The sequence below is a fragment of the Rosa chinensis genome, chromosome 5 (assembly GCF_002994745.2).
Source record: "Rosa chinensis cultivar Old Blush chromosome 5, RchiOBHm-V2, whole genome shotgun sequence".
NCBI lineage: Eukaryota > Viridiplantae > Streptophyta > Magnoliopsida > Rosales > Rosaceae > Rosa > Rosa chinensis.
In genome coordinates this window covers 11,260,569-11,279,361 of record NC_037092.1, presented here as the reverse complement: position 1 = coordinate 11,279,361, position 18,793 = coordinate 11,260,569, and the positions used below count along the sequence as shown (strand labels likewise).

Here is an 18,793-nt window from a genome sequence, read left to right as displayed (position 1 = left end):
TCCCACTCATTCAAGAAAACACCAAAAATGATAGATCAAACCAATAAGTTAACAACATAAATTCCATTAGGCAACAAATTAATAAGATCTGTTAGTTAATTGGTATAGAGCCTTTCAGCAAAAATTGAACTTAATATTTATCTAGTAATGATTGACTGAATTTCCTAATAAAGATCAGATCTCAGTCCTATAATTGATTATCACTTCAAGACAAACACCTCCTAATCATTTCATTAAGTGAGGGCACCATAATTAGCAATATGAGCTTCTGTTTAGTCTAGACCATTTGGTAGTATTTGAATCATTAAGTTGGTGGGAAAAAAACCTTCTAGTCTCTGAAATTTGGTACAGAATTCACAATCATGATTTACAAGCACCATAATGCAAAATTGCCACCGACTTTATGATTCCACTCCATCTCAATGCTTGTAATTTAAGATTTAATTTGTTGAAATTTCTTCAAAATCCATCATTGTCGAGGTTCTAGCATTATTTTAGGTAGAATTCTAGAAAGTTACTTAATACTAGAAAAGAAATATGGTTAGAATAATCTAATCAAGTCACTTCTTGGAGAAAGAGACTAATAAAACTGTATAGTATAGATTTGATATACCACCAACCTTGACTATTATCAGATTAATTGCTGCCTGATTTTATGAATCTTTCTGGTCTCTTATTTGCTAAAAGGGCAGGTTCATAGTATTATTGGAAAAAGATAAATCAATAGTGGTTGACAAATCATTAGCCAAAGGTTTATAGTTTTGATTTCTTGTTGATTCTTGTCCAACTTCATTATTTCTTCTCCATATTGTTTTTGTCTTCTGGAAATGCAGATTGAATTTAACCAGCAAGAGGTACAAAGCCCAAAGATAACAAAGCTAGCCCAGCCCCACAACACAAACACAAGGGTAAAGTAATGCTTCTATGGCCACCCAAGACTATTATTGGACACCCAAAGTTGGCTCAAGGAATTGGCCATTGTTGCTTAAGCTCATCTTCTTCCAATTAAAGTCCAAACTTTTTATAGGGTTCTTGCTCTTCTAAGCTGCCGCTCAAGTTCGAAATTCCAAATATTAATCATCACTCAATCGCTAGTGGCAACTCGATGGGAAGTAATTTAATGTTAACTTTGGTGATAATAGAGTTTATGACATTCATGTAATACTTCATCTGCTGGTTCATTAGGAATACTGGAATACTATGTTTTGGGCATGTAGCGGAGTTAAGTGACTGGGTTAGGATGATCATAATACTGAATTGCAACTCATCTTAGGTTTAGGATGATCACAACCTGGAGAAATTCTTTTACTAAAGAAGAGAGGAGAAAAGTCTACTCAATATTAGTGTATGGTACTTCATCTATCAGTCAGACATAATACAAAGAATTGAAGCACCAAATACAACACTAGAAGCAGTGAAAACACGCACACAAGGCATAGAAACATAAAGAAAAAGCGCAATCCAAACAAGAGAGGAGTCCCAAGGATCAATCACCGAGTGTCTCACTGTCTAAGCTGGGCAGGACCAGAGGCACACTTTGGAAGACCAGAGCTCTGATAACCATCACAGTGATCACACTGCTCTATGAGGGAGAAAATCAGATTTATATTTACAAATCACTTAAAAATCAAACTAATTTATGCATACGCGCAAGCAATATGTGCCGATCAGCAGGACCGGCATAGCTTGAACGAGATTAAGATCAGCAGCTACGCACATCAAGGGTGCCGAGGACTGCATCTGTTGAAGGTGGAACAAAGAGTTGGTCAGAATAAGAGTTGGCAACACTAGTGTAATTTATAGGATGCATGGTACTAAATGTATACTAGTTAATGAATAATAGTACATGAAAGAATGGTGCTTGCCAATTTTGAAATGGGTACTGTTGAAGCATCTAGAGAGCAGGCTCTTCTGATGATATTTTAGGAGTTCTCCGAGCCTTGCAAATAAACATACAACATTTATTTCAACATGCGAACTAACTATATAATTGTTATTTATTTTCATAAGCTGGCTAATATTAATTAATAATTACATATTAGTGATATTACATTAAAAGGATGATAAGATATTGAAAATCTGTAAAATAATGGGAATGATTATTAAAAAGATATATAGGATATTACTCAAGTGGATAACAGCTTACTGATTCAACATCATTTTTCTGTTGATCATCATCATCATTGTCAATATCATCATCTCCTTTTTGCTCACATTGATGATGATTGATCCTCTATTACTCTTAGGAGGACCCCATTAGGGGAAATCTTCAACTTGATCGGGCATGAATATACACTTAAGGTCACGGAGGATGGGAATTTGACTGTGCAATTTTCGGAGGAAACGCCTTGTAGCCTTGGTAGATTAAGTAGACCCAAATGTTGCAAGTGGCTGAAAACAATCTCATTTCCAGGGGCATCATCAGCATCATCGTCTCCCACATTGCTTGCCACTATCACTACAACACTTTGACAGGAGGCCACCTCCAATGTTTTGAGCTGCACTAAGCTTTTAGCCACCGAATAACTTGTTATATATTCAAATCCATCGCAATGCCATACTCTCAAAGTTGTAAGATTCCGGAAGGTTATTGCGGATGACTCTATACTTTTTAATCTGGAACAAAACCACAGCTCAAGGGTTTCCAAATTTGGAAGAAGTAGTGATTGGGAGTTGTCGTTCTCTAGATCCTTCAATTGGTCCATCCAGCGCAGCGTCAAACTCCTTACACTGGGGAGGGTCCCACTCCCAATTGCACCAACATGTATTTCTTCCCTAGTAGTGCAACCACTAATTCTTTCGTAAGAATTCTGTCGCATTGCAATTTCTTCAAGATTTTGTAAACTCTGGAGAAAAAGGACCGAAGCTTGCTTGGAGAAAGGTGCACAATTGCCATAAAAGCAGATTGATTTTAATTTGCTAAACACCAACTGATCCGCTGGGGGTGGTCCATCCCAAATTTCCATGCCAAACAATGATAAGCGTTCCAAGTCGAGGAACGAATCCTGAGATAAAGGAAATTCAAAATCATGGACGTTAACAATTAAGGAGGGGCCTCAATCATAAAATGTAATATTGCTTAGGCCAGCTGGCGGATACTTCATTTGACATGAATATATCTATTGATTGAAATCCCGAGTATCGATTAATTGCATCAATTATTAATAAAAATATATGAGAAAGTAAGTTCAGTCCAAAAAGTAATAAGTCGAAGAATTTAGAAAAGTCAACATGCATGCACCAAATTAATGATATTTCAACAACTAAAGAAGCTTATTTTAACTTTGGAAAATTGTAAAGATGGTTTCATTAAGGGAAAAACTTACAAACAGTACCTGAATTACGGGCCACTAATAACTTTCGTACCTCAACTTTAAAAATTATCACAATGGTACCCAGATTATCTAACACGACCTAACATTCATACATGCCGTCCACTTTGCCATTAACGGTGTTAAATTTACAAGGGTAAATCTGTCATTTCACTGTTCATCTCTCTTACCATGATACTGTTCATTTTTTAAAAAAAAATTTAATTTTTTTTTTTCTCTCCTCAGGGAGAGAGAGAGAGAGAAAGAAAAAAAAAAAAAAAACAGTACCATAGTAAGAGAGATGAACAGTGAAATGACAGATTTACCCTTTTAAATTTAACATCGTTAACGGCAAAGTGGATCCCAGGTATGAATCTTGGGTCGGGGTGAAAAGTCCAGGTACCAAAATAATAGTTTTTGAAGTTGAGGTACGAAAGTTATTAGTGGCCCATAGTTTAGGTACTGTTTGTATTTTTTTCCCTTTCATTAATTATAAGAAAGCTGCTAGCAGTGTAAAAGTACATGTACCTTGTCGGTTAGAAATAAAGGCTTTTGAGACGTCATTAGAGGTTCCATCTCATATTTCTTTCCAAAGTGAGAAAATTCTGCGGCAAAAATTCCCACTTTATCACATCCCCTCACCTCCAATCGTTTGAGTGATAGCAACTGTGAAGCATTTATGCAACCCGTAAGTTGAGGTAGATTACACAACTGCACGGATGTTATTTTTGGAAATACAAATAGAGGAGGTGTTGTTTCTACAACTTCTTGTTCCTTTTCTGTAACAACAATTTCCTCGCATACCACTTCTAGTGATTTGCACTCCCATGTCTTCAAGGTTTCGAGCGCATTCAATCTTTTCATGACACTAGGCGGAAACAAACTTATTAGATTGTCACATTCCCAAACCTCAACTTGCTTGAGTCTCCGAAAAGAGTATCGAGCAAGTTGGACATGCCATATTACCTTCAGCTCCCTTGCCCCAATGATGCTCAATCTCTCCAAGCTAGGAAATCCTACCTGCTTATATATTCAACTTATTAGGAACTCGCAGAAAATAATTCTTTATTTTCACAGAAGCAGACATAATAAGAAAATAAACACTGAAAGATTGAGAGGCATAGAGAAAGATCTCCATGTACATTACCTTTTTGTCAAAGAGGATATATTGCAAACCAGTCTCGCTCCAACATCAAGGTTTTCTTCCTCTTCCAAAATCCTCTGTTCAACTTCCTTGCAAATTCTAGTATATTTACTACTCGTAGCAACTTTATTGCCAATGAATTCCACCAATTTAACACAAGCAACTATCTCCAATTTTTCCAAGACCGGAAATTCAATATAATTTGCTGTGCCAAATCTAGCGAGGTTTGGAAGTGCTTTGAGTTCCAAACTATTAAGTTTGGAAAACATGTTATCCATATTTTCTTCACTGCATTCTCTTGTTGATGATACAATCTCTTGCAGAAGTTCACATGAGGATACTTTCAGGTGTTCGAGTAGTACAAGACTTCTAGCCACAGAAAATGAGAATAAAAATCTTAAATTATCACATCCATGCACCGTCAAGCTTACTAAATTTGGGAATACAACCTGCATATAGTACAATTCAAGTACTTTGTCATGAGAAATTTCTACCATTAACACACACACACACACAAGTTTGAAATCACGTGCTCTGCATGTGTAAAATAATAAGAAAATACACAATGAAAGACTGGGAGAAATAGAGAAAGTTATTAGGAACGTGCTGAAAAATAATTCTTTATTTTCACAGAAGCAGACATAATAAGAAAATAAACACTGAAAGATTGAGAGGCATAGAGAAAGATCTCCATGTACATTACCTTTTTGTCAAAGAGGATATATTGCACACCAGTCTCGCTCCGAACATCAAGATTTTCTTCCTCTTCCAAAATCCTCTGTTTAATTTCATTGCAGATTCTAGTATCTTTACTACTCGTAGCAACTTTATTGCCAATGAATTCCACCAATTTAACACAAGCAGCTATCTCAAATTTTTCCAAGACGGGAAATTCAATATAATTTGCTGTGCCAAATCTAGCAAGGTTTGGAAGTGCTTTGAGTTCCAAACTATTAAGTTTGGAAAACATGTTATCCATATTTTCTTCACTACATTCTCTTGTTGATGATACAATCTCTTGCAGAAGTTCACATGAGGATATTTTCAGGTGTTCGAGCAGTACAAGACTTCTAGCCACCAAAAATGAGAATAAAAATCTTAAATTATCACATCCATGCACCGTCAAGCTTACTAAATTTGGGAATACAACCTGCATATAGTACAATTCAAGTACTTTGTCATGAGAAATTTTTACCATTAACACACACACACACAAAAGTTTAAAATCACGTGCTCTGCATGTGCAAAAATAATAAGAAAATACACAATGAAAGACTGGGAAAAATAGAGAAAGTTATTAGGAACGTGCTGAAAAATAATTCTTTATTTTCACAAAAGCAGACATAATAAGAAAATAAACATTGAAAGATTGAGAGGCATAGAGAAAGATCTCCATGTACATTACCTTTTTGTCAAAGAGGATATATTGCACACCAGTCTCGCTCCGAACATCAAGGTTTTCTTCCTCTTCCAAAATCCTCTGTTCAATTTCCTTGCAGATTCTAGTATCTTTACTACTCGTAGCAACTTTATTGCCAATGAATTCCACCAATTTAACACAAGCAACTATCTCCAATTTTTCCAGGACGGGAAATTCAATATAATTTGCTGTGCCAAATCTGGCAAGGTTTGGAAGTGCTTTGAGTTCCAAACTATTAAGTTTGGAAAACATGTTATCCATATTTTCTTCACTGCATTCTCTAGTTGATGATACAATCTCTTGCAGAAGTTCACATAAGGATATTTTCAGGTGTTCGAGTAGTACAAGACTTCTAGCCACAGAAAATGAGAATAAAAATCTTAAATTATCACATCCATGCACCGTCAAGCTTACTAAATTTGGGAATACAACCTGCATATAGTACAATTCAAGTACTTTGTTATGAGAAATTTCTACCATTAACACACACACACAAAAGTTTGAAATCACGTGCTCTGCATGTGTAAAAATAATAAGAAAATATACAATGAAAGACTGGGAGAAATAGAGAAAGTTATTAGGAACGTGCTGAAAAATAATTCTTTATTTTCACAAAAGCAGACATAATAAGAAAATAAACACTGAAAGATTGAGAGGCATAGAGAAAGATCTCCATGTACATTACCTTTTTGTCAAAGAGGATATATTGCACACCAGTCTCACTCCGAACATCAAGCTTTTCTTCCTCTTCAAAAATCCTCTGTTCAATTTCCTTACAGATTCTAGTATCTTTACTACTCGTAGCAACTTTATTGTCAATGAATTCCACCAATTTAACACAAGCAACTATCTCCAATTTTTCCAAGACCGGAAATTCAATATAATTTGTTGTGCCAAATCTAGCAAGGTTTGGAAGTGCTTTGAGTTCCAAACTATTAAGTTTGGAAAACATGTTATCCATAATTTCTTCACTGCATTCTCTTGTTGATGATACAATCTCTTGCAGAAGTTCACATGAGGATATTTTCAGGTGTTCGAGTAGTACAAGACTTCTAGCCACATAAAATGAGAATAAAAATCTTAAATTATCACATCCATGCACCGTCAAGCTTACTAAATTTGGGAATACAACCTGCATATAGTACAATTCAAGTACTTTGTCATGAGAAATTTCTACCATTAACACACACACACACAAGTTTGAAATCACGCGCTCTGCATGTGTAAAAATAATAAGAAAATATACAATGAAAGACTGGGAGAAATAGAGAAAGTTATTAGGAACGTGCTGAAAAATAATTCTTTATTTTCACAGAAGTAGACATAATAAGAAAATAAACACTGAAAGATTGAGAGGCATCGAGAAAGATCTCCATGTACATTACCTTTTTGTCAAAGAGGATATATTGCACACTAGTCTCGCTCCGAACATCAAGGTTTTCTTCCTCTTCCAAAATCCTCTGTTCGATTTCCTTGCAGATTCTAGTATCTTTACTACTCGTAGCAACTTTATTGCCAATGAATTCCACCAATTTAACACAAGCAACTATCTCCAATTTTTCCAAGACCGGAAATTCAATATAATTTGCTGTGCTAAATCTAGCAAGGTTTGGAAGTGCTTTGAGTTCCAAACTATTAAGTTTGGAAAACATGTTATCCATATTTTCTTCACTGCATTCTCTTGTTGATGGTACAATCTCTTGCAAAAGTTTACATAAGGATATTCTCAGGTGTTCGAGTAGTACAAGACTTCTAGCCACCAAAAATGAGAATAAAAATCTTAAATTATCACATCCATGCACCGTCAAGCTTACTAAATTTGGGAATACAACCTGCATATATATATAGTACAATTCAAGTACTTTGTCATGAGAAATTTATACCATTAACACACACAAACACACAAGTTTGAAATCACGTGCTTTGCATGTGTAAAAATAATAAGAAAATACACAATGAAAGACCGGGAGAAATAGAGAAAGTTATTAGGAACGTGCTGAAAAATAATTCTTTATTTTCACAGAAGCAGACATAATAAGAAAATAAACACTGAAAGATTGAGAGGCATAGAGAAAGATCTCCATGTACATTACCTTTTTGTCAAAGAGGATATATTGCACACCAGTCTCGCTCCGAACATCAAGGTTTTCTTCCTCTTCCAAAATCCTCTGTTCAATTTCATTGCAGATTCTAGTATCTTTACTACTCGCAGCAACTTTATTGCCAATGAATTCCACCAATTTAACACAAGCAACTATCTCCAATTTTTCCAAGACCGGAAATTCAATATAATTTGCTGTGCCAAATCTAGCAAGGTTTGGAAGTGCTTTGAGTTCCAAACTATTAAGTTTGGAAAACATGTTATCCATATTTTCTTCACTGCATTCTCTTGTTGATGATACAATCTCTTGCAGAAGTTCACATAAGGATATTTTCAGGTGTTCGAGTAGTACAAGACTTCTAGCCACAGAAAATGAGAATAAAAATCTTAAATTATCACATCCATGCACCGTCAAGCTTACTAAATTTGGGAATACAACCTGCATATAGTACAATTCAAGTACTTTGTCATGAGAAATTTTTCCCATTAACACACACACACACACACAAGTTTGAAATCACGTGCTCTGCATGTGTAAAAATAATAAGAAAATACACAATGAAAGACTAGGAGAAATAGAGAAAGTTATTAGGAACGTGCTGAAAAATAATTCTTTATTTTTACAGAAGCAGACATAATAAGAAAATAAACACTGAAAGATTGAGAGGCATAGAGAAAGATCTCCATGTACATTACCTTTTTGTCAAAGAGGATATATTGCACACCAGTCTCGCTCCGAACATCAAGCTTTTCTTCCTCTTCCAAAATCCTCTGTTCAATTTCCTTGTAGATTCTAGTATCTTTACTACTCGCAGCAACTTTATTGCCAATGAATTCCACCAATTTAACACAAGCAACTATCTCCAATTTTTCCAAGACCGGAAATTCAATATAATTTGCTGTGCCAAATCTAGCAAGGTTTGGAAGTGCTTTGAGTTCCAAACTATTAAGTTTGGAAAACACGTTATCCATATTTTCTTCACTGCATTCTCTTGTTGATGATACAATCTCTTGCAGAAGTTCACATGAGGATATTTTCAGGTGTTCGAGTAGTACAAGACTTCTAGCCACAGAAAATGAGAATAAAAATCTTAAATTATCACATCCATGCACCGTCAAGCTTACTAAATTTGGGAATACAACCTGCATGTAGTACAATTCAAGTACTTTGTCATGAGAAATTTCTACCATTAACACACACACACACACACACAAGTTTGAAATCACGTGTGTAAAAATAATAAGAAAATACACAATGAAAGATTGGGAGAAATAGAGAATGTTATTAGGAACGTGCTGAAAAATAATTCTTTATTTTCACAGAAGCAGACATAATAAGAAAATAAACACTGAAAGATTGAGAGGCATAGAGAAAGATCTCCATGTACATTACCTTTTTGTCAAAGAGGATATATTGCACACCAGTCTCGCTCCGAACATCAAGGTTTTCTTCCTCTTCCAAAATCCTCTGTTCAATTTCATTGCAGATTCTAGTATCTTTACTACTCGCAGCAACTTTATTGCCAATGAATTCCGCCAATTTAACACAAGCAACTATCTCCAATTTTTCCAAGACTGGAAATTCAATATAATTTGCTGTGCCAAATCTAGCAAGGTTTGGAAGTGCTTTGAGTTCCAAACTATTAAGTTTGGAAAACATGTTATCCATATTTTCTTCACTGCATTCTCTTGTTGATGATACAATCTCTTGCAAAAGTTCACATGTGGATATTTTCAGCTGTTTGAGTAGCTTAAAACTTTTAGCAATAGAAAATGAGAACAAAAATCTTGAATTATCACATCCATGCACCTCCAAGGTTATCAGATTTGGGAATACAACCTGCATATAGTACACACTCAAATTACTTTGTCATGAGTTATATAGATATAGTTTGTGCGCGTTTGTATGAGAAGAGGGGTTGTTTCCTCACTTTGACCAATTCTTCCCATTGTACCCTTTTAACATTGGATACATTGATTAAATAAAAGTTATTATAGTAATTCAGATAAATTTTAAGTTTTAATATTTGTTTTTTTCTTCCACTTCATCTTTTTCTTCTTCATTCTTTCTCTCTCCTCATCTTTTCATGGTCTGAACAAATAAAACTAATTTTATCGGCACTTCTCTCTCTTCAACTTCTAACACCTGAAAATAAAAATCTAAAAAATAATAATTTTATGTGTATGGAGTCCGGCCATCTAGTGTGTGTGTATACTAGGGGTCATCAATGAACAGGATAGGACGGCCTTTGTCTACCTCATACCTTCTCCCCCCTCATCTTTTCAGGTTCAGGTTAAGACTAAAGAGCCAGCAAAACAAAATTCAACCTTCTCTAAACTCTGTACACGCCTGGCACTTCAAAATAAAAAAAATATATATATAATTCTCCATGGTCCATCTGGATCTAGTGTGTGTCTATATATACACAGAGACACACACGAATGTACCTAAATCTATTTGTGACTACTACGAATCTTTAGAAATTAGATGACATGTTGATAAAAATGAATAATCCTGAATCTAGTTATGTAATACTTTTATAAATCTCACAAAAGAAAAATAAATTTAATTCTCATGATCTCTCTCTCTCTATCACAAAAAAAAAAACTTAGAAAAAAAGTGCAAATTCATATTTGTTTCTGAAAAAAAAACAACAATCATAGTTGTATCTGCATGTATCATTTAAATTCAAAACCTTGCTGCCCTTGAATGAGATTACAAAAGAAACCAACAAAAAAAAATGTGAGGTTTTGAGCAAAGTAAAAATAACACTTCTCTAGAAATAAATTATTGATGATAAAATTAGACAGTTAGAAAAATACATAAAAAGACATGAGGAACATACCTTTCTATTAATGATATCTGCAAAGTCAATATTTTTTTGGAGTCGGAGTTGTTTCACATTCCCAAAATCTTTGGTATCCAATTGCTGGACAATATTAATAACACTCTGATCTAAGGACAAGTCCTCAGATCTCTTCACCAACGATTTTAGGCCTTCATCCAATCCATTGTTGTTAGTGAGCTTGAGTTTTAGTGTGTTACGAGTCACTTTAGTCTTATAATATCCCACATTCCATGCATCTCCAATAATAATATCATATCCCTCTAACTTGTGGGAGAACAAGTTTGCTGGAAGAATGTCAGCATTCGGAATATGTATTTCTAATGCGGATAGCTGAGACAAGTGCTTTAGCTCAGACAGGCTTGCATTACTATTTTCACCTTCAACCTCCCATTTGTTAAAGCTGTTTCTCATTCTCAAATCTTCCAATCTCACCAAGCTTGATATGACAGTAGGTGAGATCACTTTAAGTTGAGAACACCCAGATAAATCCAACAGCCGAAGCCGAGTCAATTGCCCTATTTCTCTAGGCAATTCTTTAACATTGGATCGTAAAAGGCTAAGAATTTCTAAGCTACTTAGCTGCCCGAGTAGAGTCATATCTCCCAGTGTGCATTGATCTAAGCACAACGTTTGAAGCGTCTTCAAGTATTGAAGAGATAAAGGCAATGATGGCATAAGCATATTGGTTAAATCCAGCACCTTGAGTTTCCGCATCTCACTAAAAAAGTTTGATGGGATTACCACCGAGTCATCTTCACTGTTCAAACAAAACAATTCTAGTTTTGGGCATTCCAAGGGTATTTCAGAAAGTGTGGGAATATTGCTCCTTCGGAGAGAGATTTTAGTGCAGATTTTCAAGCAATCCCTTTCTGGCCATCCCTTCAACTCACCTCCATATCCTACTGATAATATGTATTGATCTTTGCATGCAATCCAATTAGCAGCATCACATACAAGATCATGCATTCTGACCCATCCCTCAGTTTCACCGTCTAGCAACAAGCAAGAATCTTTCAGTTTTTCTATCAATGTATCCATGGAATCTTGTGCTTCTTCCAACGTAGAGATGTTTTTAAACAAGCCTAAACCCATACCATATTTCAGCAAGTCTTGCAAACAAATACTGTTCTGCACCACTAACATTCCGCAGAGCAAGAATATTGGTTTAAGCTCCTTGTCATCCAGTTGATTGTAACTCCACTCCAGAGCCAAATATGCCTTTTTTGTCGACTCTTCTTTATCAAAACTTTTAAGTCGTCTCAAGGCATCTTTCCATGCTTGAAATTTCTTTTTCTCTTTTAATGCACTTGCAATTGTGATGACTAATAAGGGCAAACCTCCACATTTTTCGGCTATTTGGATTGCTACATCTCGTACACGATGATTCTGTTCAACAACATCTCCTGCCATCTTCATAAACAAACTCCATGTCTCTTCTTTACCTAAAAGATCAAGATGAAACACTTTCTTCGCCTGCATGTCAAGCGATAAAACTTCTCGAGTTCTACATGTCAACAAAATTTTACAAGTTGGGAGACGGGGAACTCCCAAATCCTCCAACTCAATCTTTTCTTGAACGTCATCCAAAATTAGAAGAATCTTTTTGCCCTGTATCTTGGGCTCTTGGCACATAGCCGAGTCGCTCTTCCTTCTTTAGTTTCAGTTGGAAGAATCTCCATGCCCAGCTTTTCAACAATCTTCTTTTGAATTGCTTCCGGGTCTGGGTTACTTTTCACATCTAATAGGATAATCACATTATCAAATAATTTTTTATCTACTGAAGCTTGCTTGTAAACTTCTTTGACCAATGTGGTTTTACCCACTCCCCCAATTCCACACACCCCAATCCTCTGAATATCCAAGTCTTTCAGACTATCCATGATTTTCTTCACAATTAACATCCTTGATTCAAGGGCCTGGTAATCTCCGGTAGTTACATCCCATACCTCCTTCCGATGAAAACCACCTGAAACTTCAGAAATTAATCTACTTTTTCCATGGTGTTCGACAACCTCCTGTGCCAACTTTGTTGAGTTCCTGCTTAGTCGATGACGGACGGTCACATTAGGACAAAAGCCATGGAGGCATTTCAGCTTTGCTTGGCTTTCGTCATTCAACAATTCGTCTGTCTTTGCAGTGATCTCGTCCACTGTTGTCAGCCACAACTCGACATCAGGTCGTATTTTTTCACCTTTTGTTTCAGCTTCAACAAGCTTATCCTTTATCGTCTCTCTGGCAGCTTTCAATTCTTTCACTTGATGCTGTAGCTTTTGAATGTTGGTTCTGCAGTGAATTACATAACCCACTTGGCGTCCCAGTAGACGTCCAACAAGTTCAATCGGGTACTCCACAATCTTTGAAAGCAACTCCATTCCTGTTGAATCTCATTTAGAAGTAAGAACACAGAGTTTATAATAACAATTAAAAAGGACAAATGAAAACTAGGAAGCCTAAAGGCAATATATACCTATTATTTAGTTGGCTTTTTGCTTTTCTGGTTGGAGAAGTAGAGCAATCAAAGTAAAACTAAAGTTCGTTGATGCAACGAAACAAGCTGCAATTCCCAACCCACAACAAAGCTGCAGGATAAATGAAATTAAGTACAGATTAAAGCAAACGTTTTGTTATGCTGCGGCTTAGAATATATTAATCTCACATCATTCTAGCAAAGACAATCACGAACAAGAACAACATGGCAACTCTAATGCACTTGTAATTGAAAAGAAAAAATAGTCACATGATGAAATTTTGCATCCTTGGACGAATGATCACCAGATCAACTTGGGAAGGTTGATACGTAAAACTACTTATTAGTTTCTAGTCTTAATACCCGAACCATTAATTAGGAATCACAAAACAACAAACATCCCACAATGTTAAAAAAAAAAAAAAAAAAATCAAACAAAATTTTGATATATATATTTTTTTTATATAAACGGAAATATTTCTGATCAAAGGAAGCGAACTTGCATTAAAGGGACTGATGCCCAGTAAAAGTACAACCCAGAATAACAAACGTAATGTTGGGCCAAACCACTAAGGCCCAACATTACATGACTAAGGAACAAGCAGGCGGCCGAAACGGCCCAACACCCAAAAGTCCAAAACCCAACACATGAATATGAGCGACTTCCGTTGTATTTTTGCCGCCACCAAATAGCTTCCGACGATCTAGATCAGGGGATCCAGATCTGGGCCAGAGAGAACTGAAGCTTAGATCTTGTTTATCTGTCTAGGTTTTGGAGAGAGAAGCTCTCGACTCAACTCTTACTTCCACCAATTAAAAAAAAAACAACAGAATTATGTACATGCAGATTAGGCCTGACATTTAAACCCGTAAACCGCACACTAAAAACCCGCACAAACCCACCCGTTTATTAATCTAGGCTAAAAAAAGTCCGCACGCAAAAAACCCGCAAATTAACGGGTTTTGCGGGCTAAACCCATTGGAACCCGTTAACTCAAAATCCTTCCCAAAAACCCATTTCCCATTACCCATACGGGTTCCCCATTTTTTTTTTTTTTTTTTTTCAACCAGGGCATTTTTATAATTTTTCTTATTCCCCATGAGGATCCGACAGTTGGATCTTCGTATAATTGTGAAAAGACGATTCAAAATGAGATCCGTGAGGATTCGACCGTTGGATCGTCTTATAATTTTGTGAGGATGATTCTAAAGGCGATCTGGGACAATCCAACCGTTCGATCTTCATATAATTGTGCAAAGATGATTCAAAAGGCGATCCGTGAGGATCCGTCCGTTGGATAGTCATATAATTTTGTGAGGATGATTCTAAGGGCGATCCGGGACGATCCAACCGTTGGATCTTCGTATAATTTTGAGAGGATGAACCTAAGGGCGATCCGTGATGATTTGACCGTTGGATCATCGTATAAATCGGTAAAGATGATCATCTAGGTGATCAGTGAGGATCTGACCATTGGATCGTAGTATAATTTTGAGAGGATGAAACTAAGGGCAATCCGTGAGGATCTAACCGTTGGATCATCGTATAAATCGGTAAAGATGATCCTCCAGGTGATCCGACCGTTGGATCTTCGTATAATTTTGAGAGGATGAACCTAAGGGCGATCCGTGAGAATCCGACCGTTGAATCATCTTATAAATCTGTAAAGATGATCCTTTAGGTGATCTGTGAGGGTCCGACCGTTGGATCGTCGTATAATTGTGATTTGTGAATTATTTTTTGTCAAAAAAGGAAAGGAAAAAAATCTAAAAAGATAGAAAATAAAAAATTTCAACGAAAGTTAAAAAGATAGAAAATTAAAAATTTCGTTGTATACATAAGTCTTAATTGGTTTTAATTGCTTTGATAAAAAGTTTAAAAAAAAAAATGTTTACGGGTCTTAACGGGTTCCATCGGAAAAACCCGTTAAGCTAATGGGTTCTTACCGGGTCGGCCCGTTAAGAACCGCACCGTACCCGCACGTTGCCAGGCCTAATGCAGATATATAGGTGCCACTTCCCCAATGTTTGGAGCAAAACAAGTTCAAAAGTACCTTTGATCTTTTGCTCGTGACTTGTTGTCAGATCTGGCCGGAACTCGGGGAGGAGTACTGGAAATCAGAAGACTGTTCTCAAGTGAGCTAAACTCTCTTCCAGTTTGTAATGAGCGAAACTCTCTGAGGCTTTGGCTAACTTGGCTTTTTTCTTTTTGGGTGGGAATGAGTGACTCCAACAGTGAGCGAGTCTTTTCAATTATTGCTTCTTAGTCCCACACGGTTTCAATCTGATGATTTGATTCAATTATGGGAGCGTCTGAAATGTACCAGCACCAACTTTCCATGTTTATTTCAACGCTGTAAATCAATTTTGCCTTAATTCAGCCATCCACTCCTTACGTCTAGCCTTTACAAATCTCTATATTTTCTGAAATTTCGAAACGTAAAAAATAAAAAGCTTGTTTTTGATCAATTTGTATATTCACCCTTTTTTTTATTTTATTAATTTAGCTTGATGTCAATCACTTGAAAATCCAATTGAAATTGGTTCCATCACCCTTGTAATTGGTTGGGTGGGTCAGTCAGTGTGAACACAAATTTCATTTGGTTTTAACAGATTGATTGACTGATGTTGATGACTATCCAAATCTCAGTTTAGAATATAGGTATTTTGAAATCTTCTAGTTCCATATTTTGTAGCTAGCATCTGGGTATATTCCCTATTCATTTATTTATTCTGGGTTTTGATGTTCGTATACGTATTGGTTTTTCTACAAGACTGTAAATGTGAGTTTGCCTGATTCAACCTTTTGTTTTTAACATTTTTTCAAAGCCATCACAAACTCCGTCTGTTTGCAGCTTTTTGATTTATAAATTCAACAATTGAAATGTTTGGTCTGTAGTTGTTCACTTCTTTACCACATAAATCAGTACAATTTACTTTCGGTGCTAAATAGAAACTACTCGAAGAAAAGAAAAACTAATAAAAGTTGGTCTGAATAAATGTGTATAGTACAGATACGCCACCATCCTCGACTTTAATTGTTGTCTCTGATATTATGAATCTTTCTTATTTTTCTCCACATTGGTTTTGTCTTCTGGTAATGAAAAATGAATTTTAACCAGAAGAGGTACAGAAATAACTGCAAAGGCCAAAGATAACAAAACTACCCCAACCCTACAACATAACCTAGGAGCAAAGTAACGCTTCTTTATATGGCCACCCAAGAGTAATATTTGGACACCCAGAGTCGGCTCATGGAATAGGAATAGGCTATTATTGCTTAAGCTCAGCTCAGCTTCTTCTAATTAAAGTCCAAACTTGTTATAGGGCTCTTGTTCCTCTAAGCTGCTGCCCGAGTTCAAATTCCAAAAATTAATCATCACTCAATTGTCAGTCGCAACTCGAACGGAAGTGATTTATTAATGTTAACTTTGGTGACAATGGAGTTAATGGCACGCATGCAATGCTTACCTTTCAAAGCTTTACACACTCAATGTGCTGGTTCATTAGGAATACTATGTTTTGGGCAATATGGGAGTTAAGTGACTGGGTTAGTTTGATCATATTAATTGAAAATACTGACTTGCAGCGAAGACAATCATGAACAAGAACATGAAAGGCAAATCTAATGCATTTGTAACTGAAAAGAAAAAATAGTAACATGATGAAATTTTGCATCCTTGGACTAATGATCACCAAGATCAACTTGGGAAAGGTTGATAACGTAAAACTACTTACGAGTTTCTGGTATTAACACCCGAACCATTAATTAGGACACATGAAACAACTTACATGCCACAATGCATGTAAACATAAACGGGAAAAATAAATCAAATATAAAACAACAGAAGTATGTATATGCAGATATATAGGTGTACTTCACCAATGTTTGGAGTTAAGTAACTTCAAATGTTGCGATACAAGAGCAAATGAAATTGAAGGACTTACATACCTTGATCTTTTGCTCGTCACTTGTTGCCAGTTGAAAGGGAATTCAGGGAGGAATACTGAAATAGAAGACTTGAACAATGAGCTAAACTCTTTTTCAGTTTGTAATGATTGGAAGTCTCTGGGGCTTGGCTTGGATCGGATCACTGATACTTTTGGGAATGAGTGGCTGGGTGATTTCCTTTTTTGCTTTTTCGGTGTGAATGAGTGACTCGAACACTGAGTGAGCTTTGTCAATTATTGCTTCTTATCTTATCCCCACAGTCCCACACTGTTTCGATCTAATGATTTGATTCAATTATGGGAGCGTCTGAAATGTACCCGCACTAATTTTGGACCCCTTTTAATTTCACCTTTCCACGTTTAATTCATCGCAGTAAATTAATTTTGCCTTCAGCCACCTAGGCTTAGTTTGGGATTGCTGTACTGTAAGAGCAAGTTCACCCGTAGTCAAGAAATGTCAAAGTCGAGAAGTCAAGAATTCGACCAGTCAAGATACTGTTCACTGCCACTGGACATGGGTTAGCACCCGTTGTTTTTCTCGACCGGTCAAGACTGTTCATCGCGGACACTGTTCAATCATCACTGTTCACCAATTTCACTGTTCATTGTTTTTTTAGTTTGAATTCTGCACTGTTTATTTTTACTGTTCATTATTAATTTTTTTGGGTTCTTTTTTTTTTTTTTTTTTTATAAATAAAATATATTTGATGCTACTAACATGGATTTATGGATAATTAATGTCATAATTATGCAATTTTATTTGGTTTGTATTATGTTTATTAGGTGCTATGATTTTGATAAGAGGAATGTGCTTTAATAATAGGAATTTTAAAATACAACTTTTATTTCATTAAATAGTAGCTTACATAAATGAAAAACTATGAATAAATACAATACAATTAACAACATGCATAATCAACTAATTATTCAAATCATAATCATAATCCTCATCTTCTCTAGACATCCAATTTGCGTTTGAATGGTCATCATGAGGGTTAGGGTTGGTGGAATTATCCGTAGAGAAAGGTGAAAATTGTGGTTGTGTAGGATATCCCCCGGGGTAAGGTGGTTGCGGATAATATCCACCCATAGAAGCAGAGGGTTGTGGGAATCCACCCATAGAAGCAGAGGGTTGTGGGAATCCACCGGTGAAGGGAGGTGGTGGGAATCCACCGGTTAAGGGAGGTTGTGGGAATCCATCGGGGTAAGGTGGTTGTGGGTATGCACCGGGGTAAGGTGGTTGTGGGTATGCACCGGGGTAAGGAGGTTGTGGGTATGCACCACCAAAATTTGGTTGCGGATAGTATCCACCCATAGAAGGTGGCGGCTGCTCGTCAAGATCTTCTTTCTCCGCTATCTTCTTTTGTTTTCTTGACCAATAACGCTTTTTATTTGGCGTCATTTTACTTGTATCAATCTCCATAATACGCTCTTCCCTCTCTTTATTTCGCTCTTCCCTCTCGTTAATTCGATCTTGCCTTTCTTGAAATAAAAGTTGCTCTTTTCGTATTTCGATTTGCAAGAGGATACATGCTCTTTTCTCTTCCTCT

General features: G+C 36.2%; 1 protein-coding gene across 1 annotated transcript; it reads right to left on the bottom strand.

Annotated features, from left to right (window-relative positions):
• Positions 1 to 1,281: 1,281 nt before the first annotated feature.
• On the bottom strand, positions 1,282 to 17,447 carry LOC112167900. Its single transcript, XM_024305001.2, is given in 16 exon segments — positions 1,282 to 1,740; positions 1,847 to 1,939; positions 2,147 to 3,005; positions 3,840 to 4,331; positions 4,459 to 4,904; positions 5,159 to 5,605; positions 5,861 to 6,307; positions 6,561 to 7,007; positions 7,261 to 7,707; positions 7,969 to 8,415; positions 8,673 to 9,119; positions 9,370 to 9,816; positions 10,823 to 12,448; positions 12,451 to 13,199; positions 13,293 to 13,404; positions 17,245 to 17,447. Coding segments are annotated over 11 exon segments (5,952 nt in total). The 5' UTR covers positions 13,198 to 13,199; positions 13,293 to 13,404; positions 17,245 to 17,447; the 3' UTR covers positions 1,282 to 1,740; positions 1,847 to 1,939; positions 2,147 to 3,005; positions 3,840 to 4,327.
• Between the last annotated feature and the right edge of the window lie 1,346 nt (positions 17,448 to 18,793).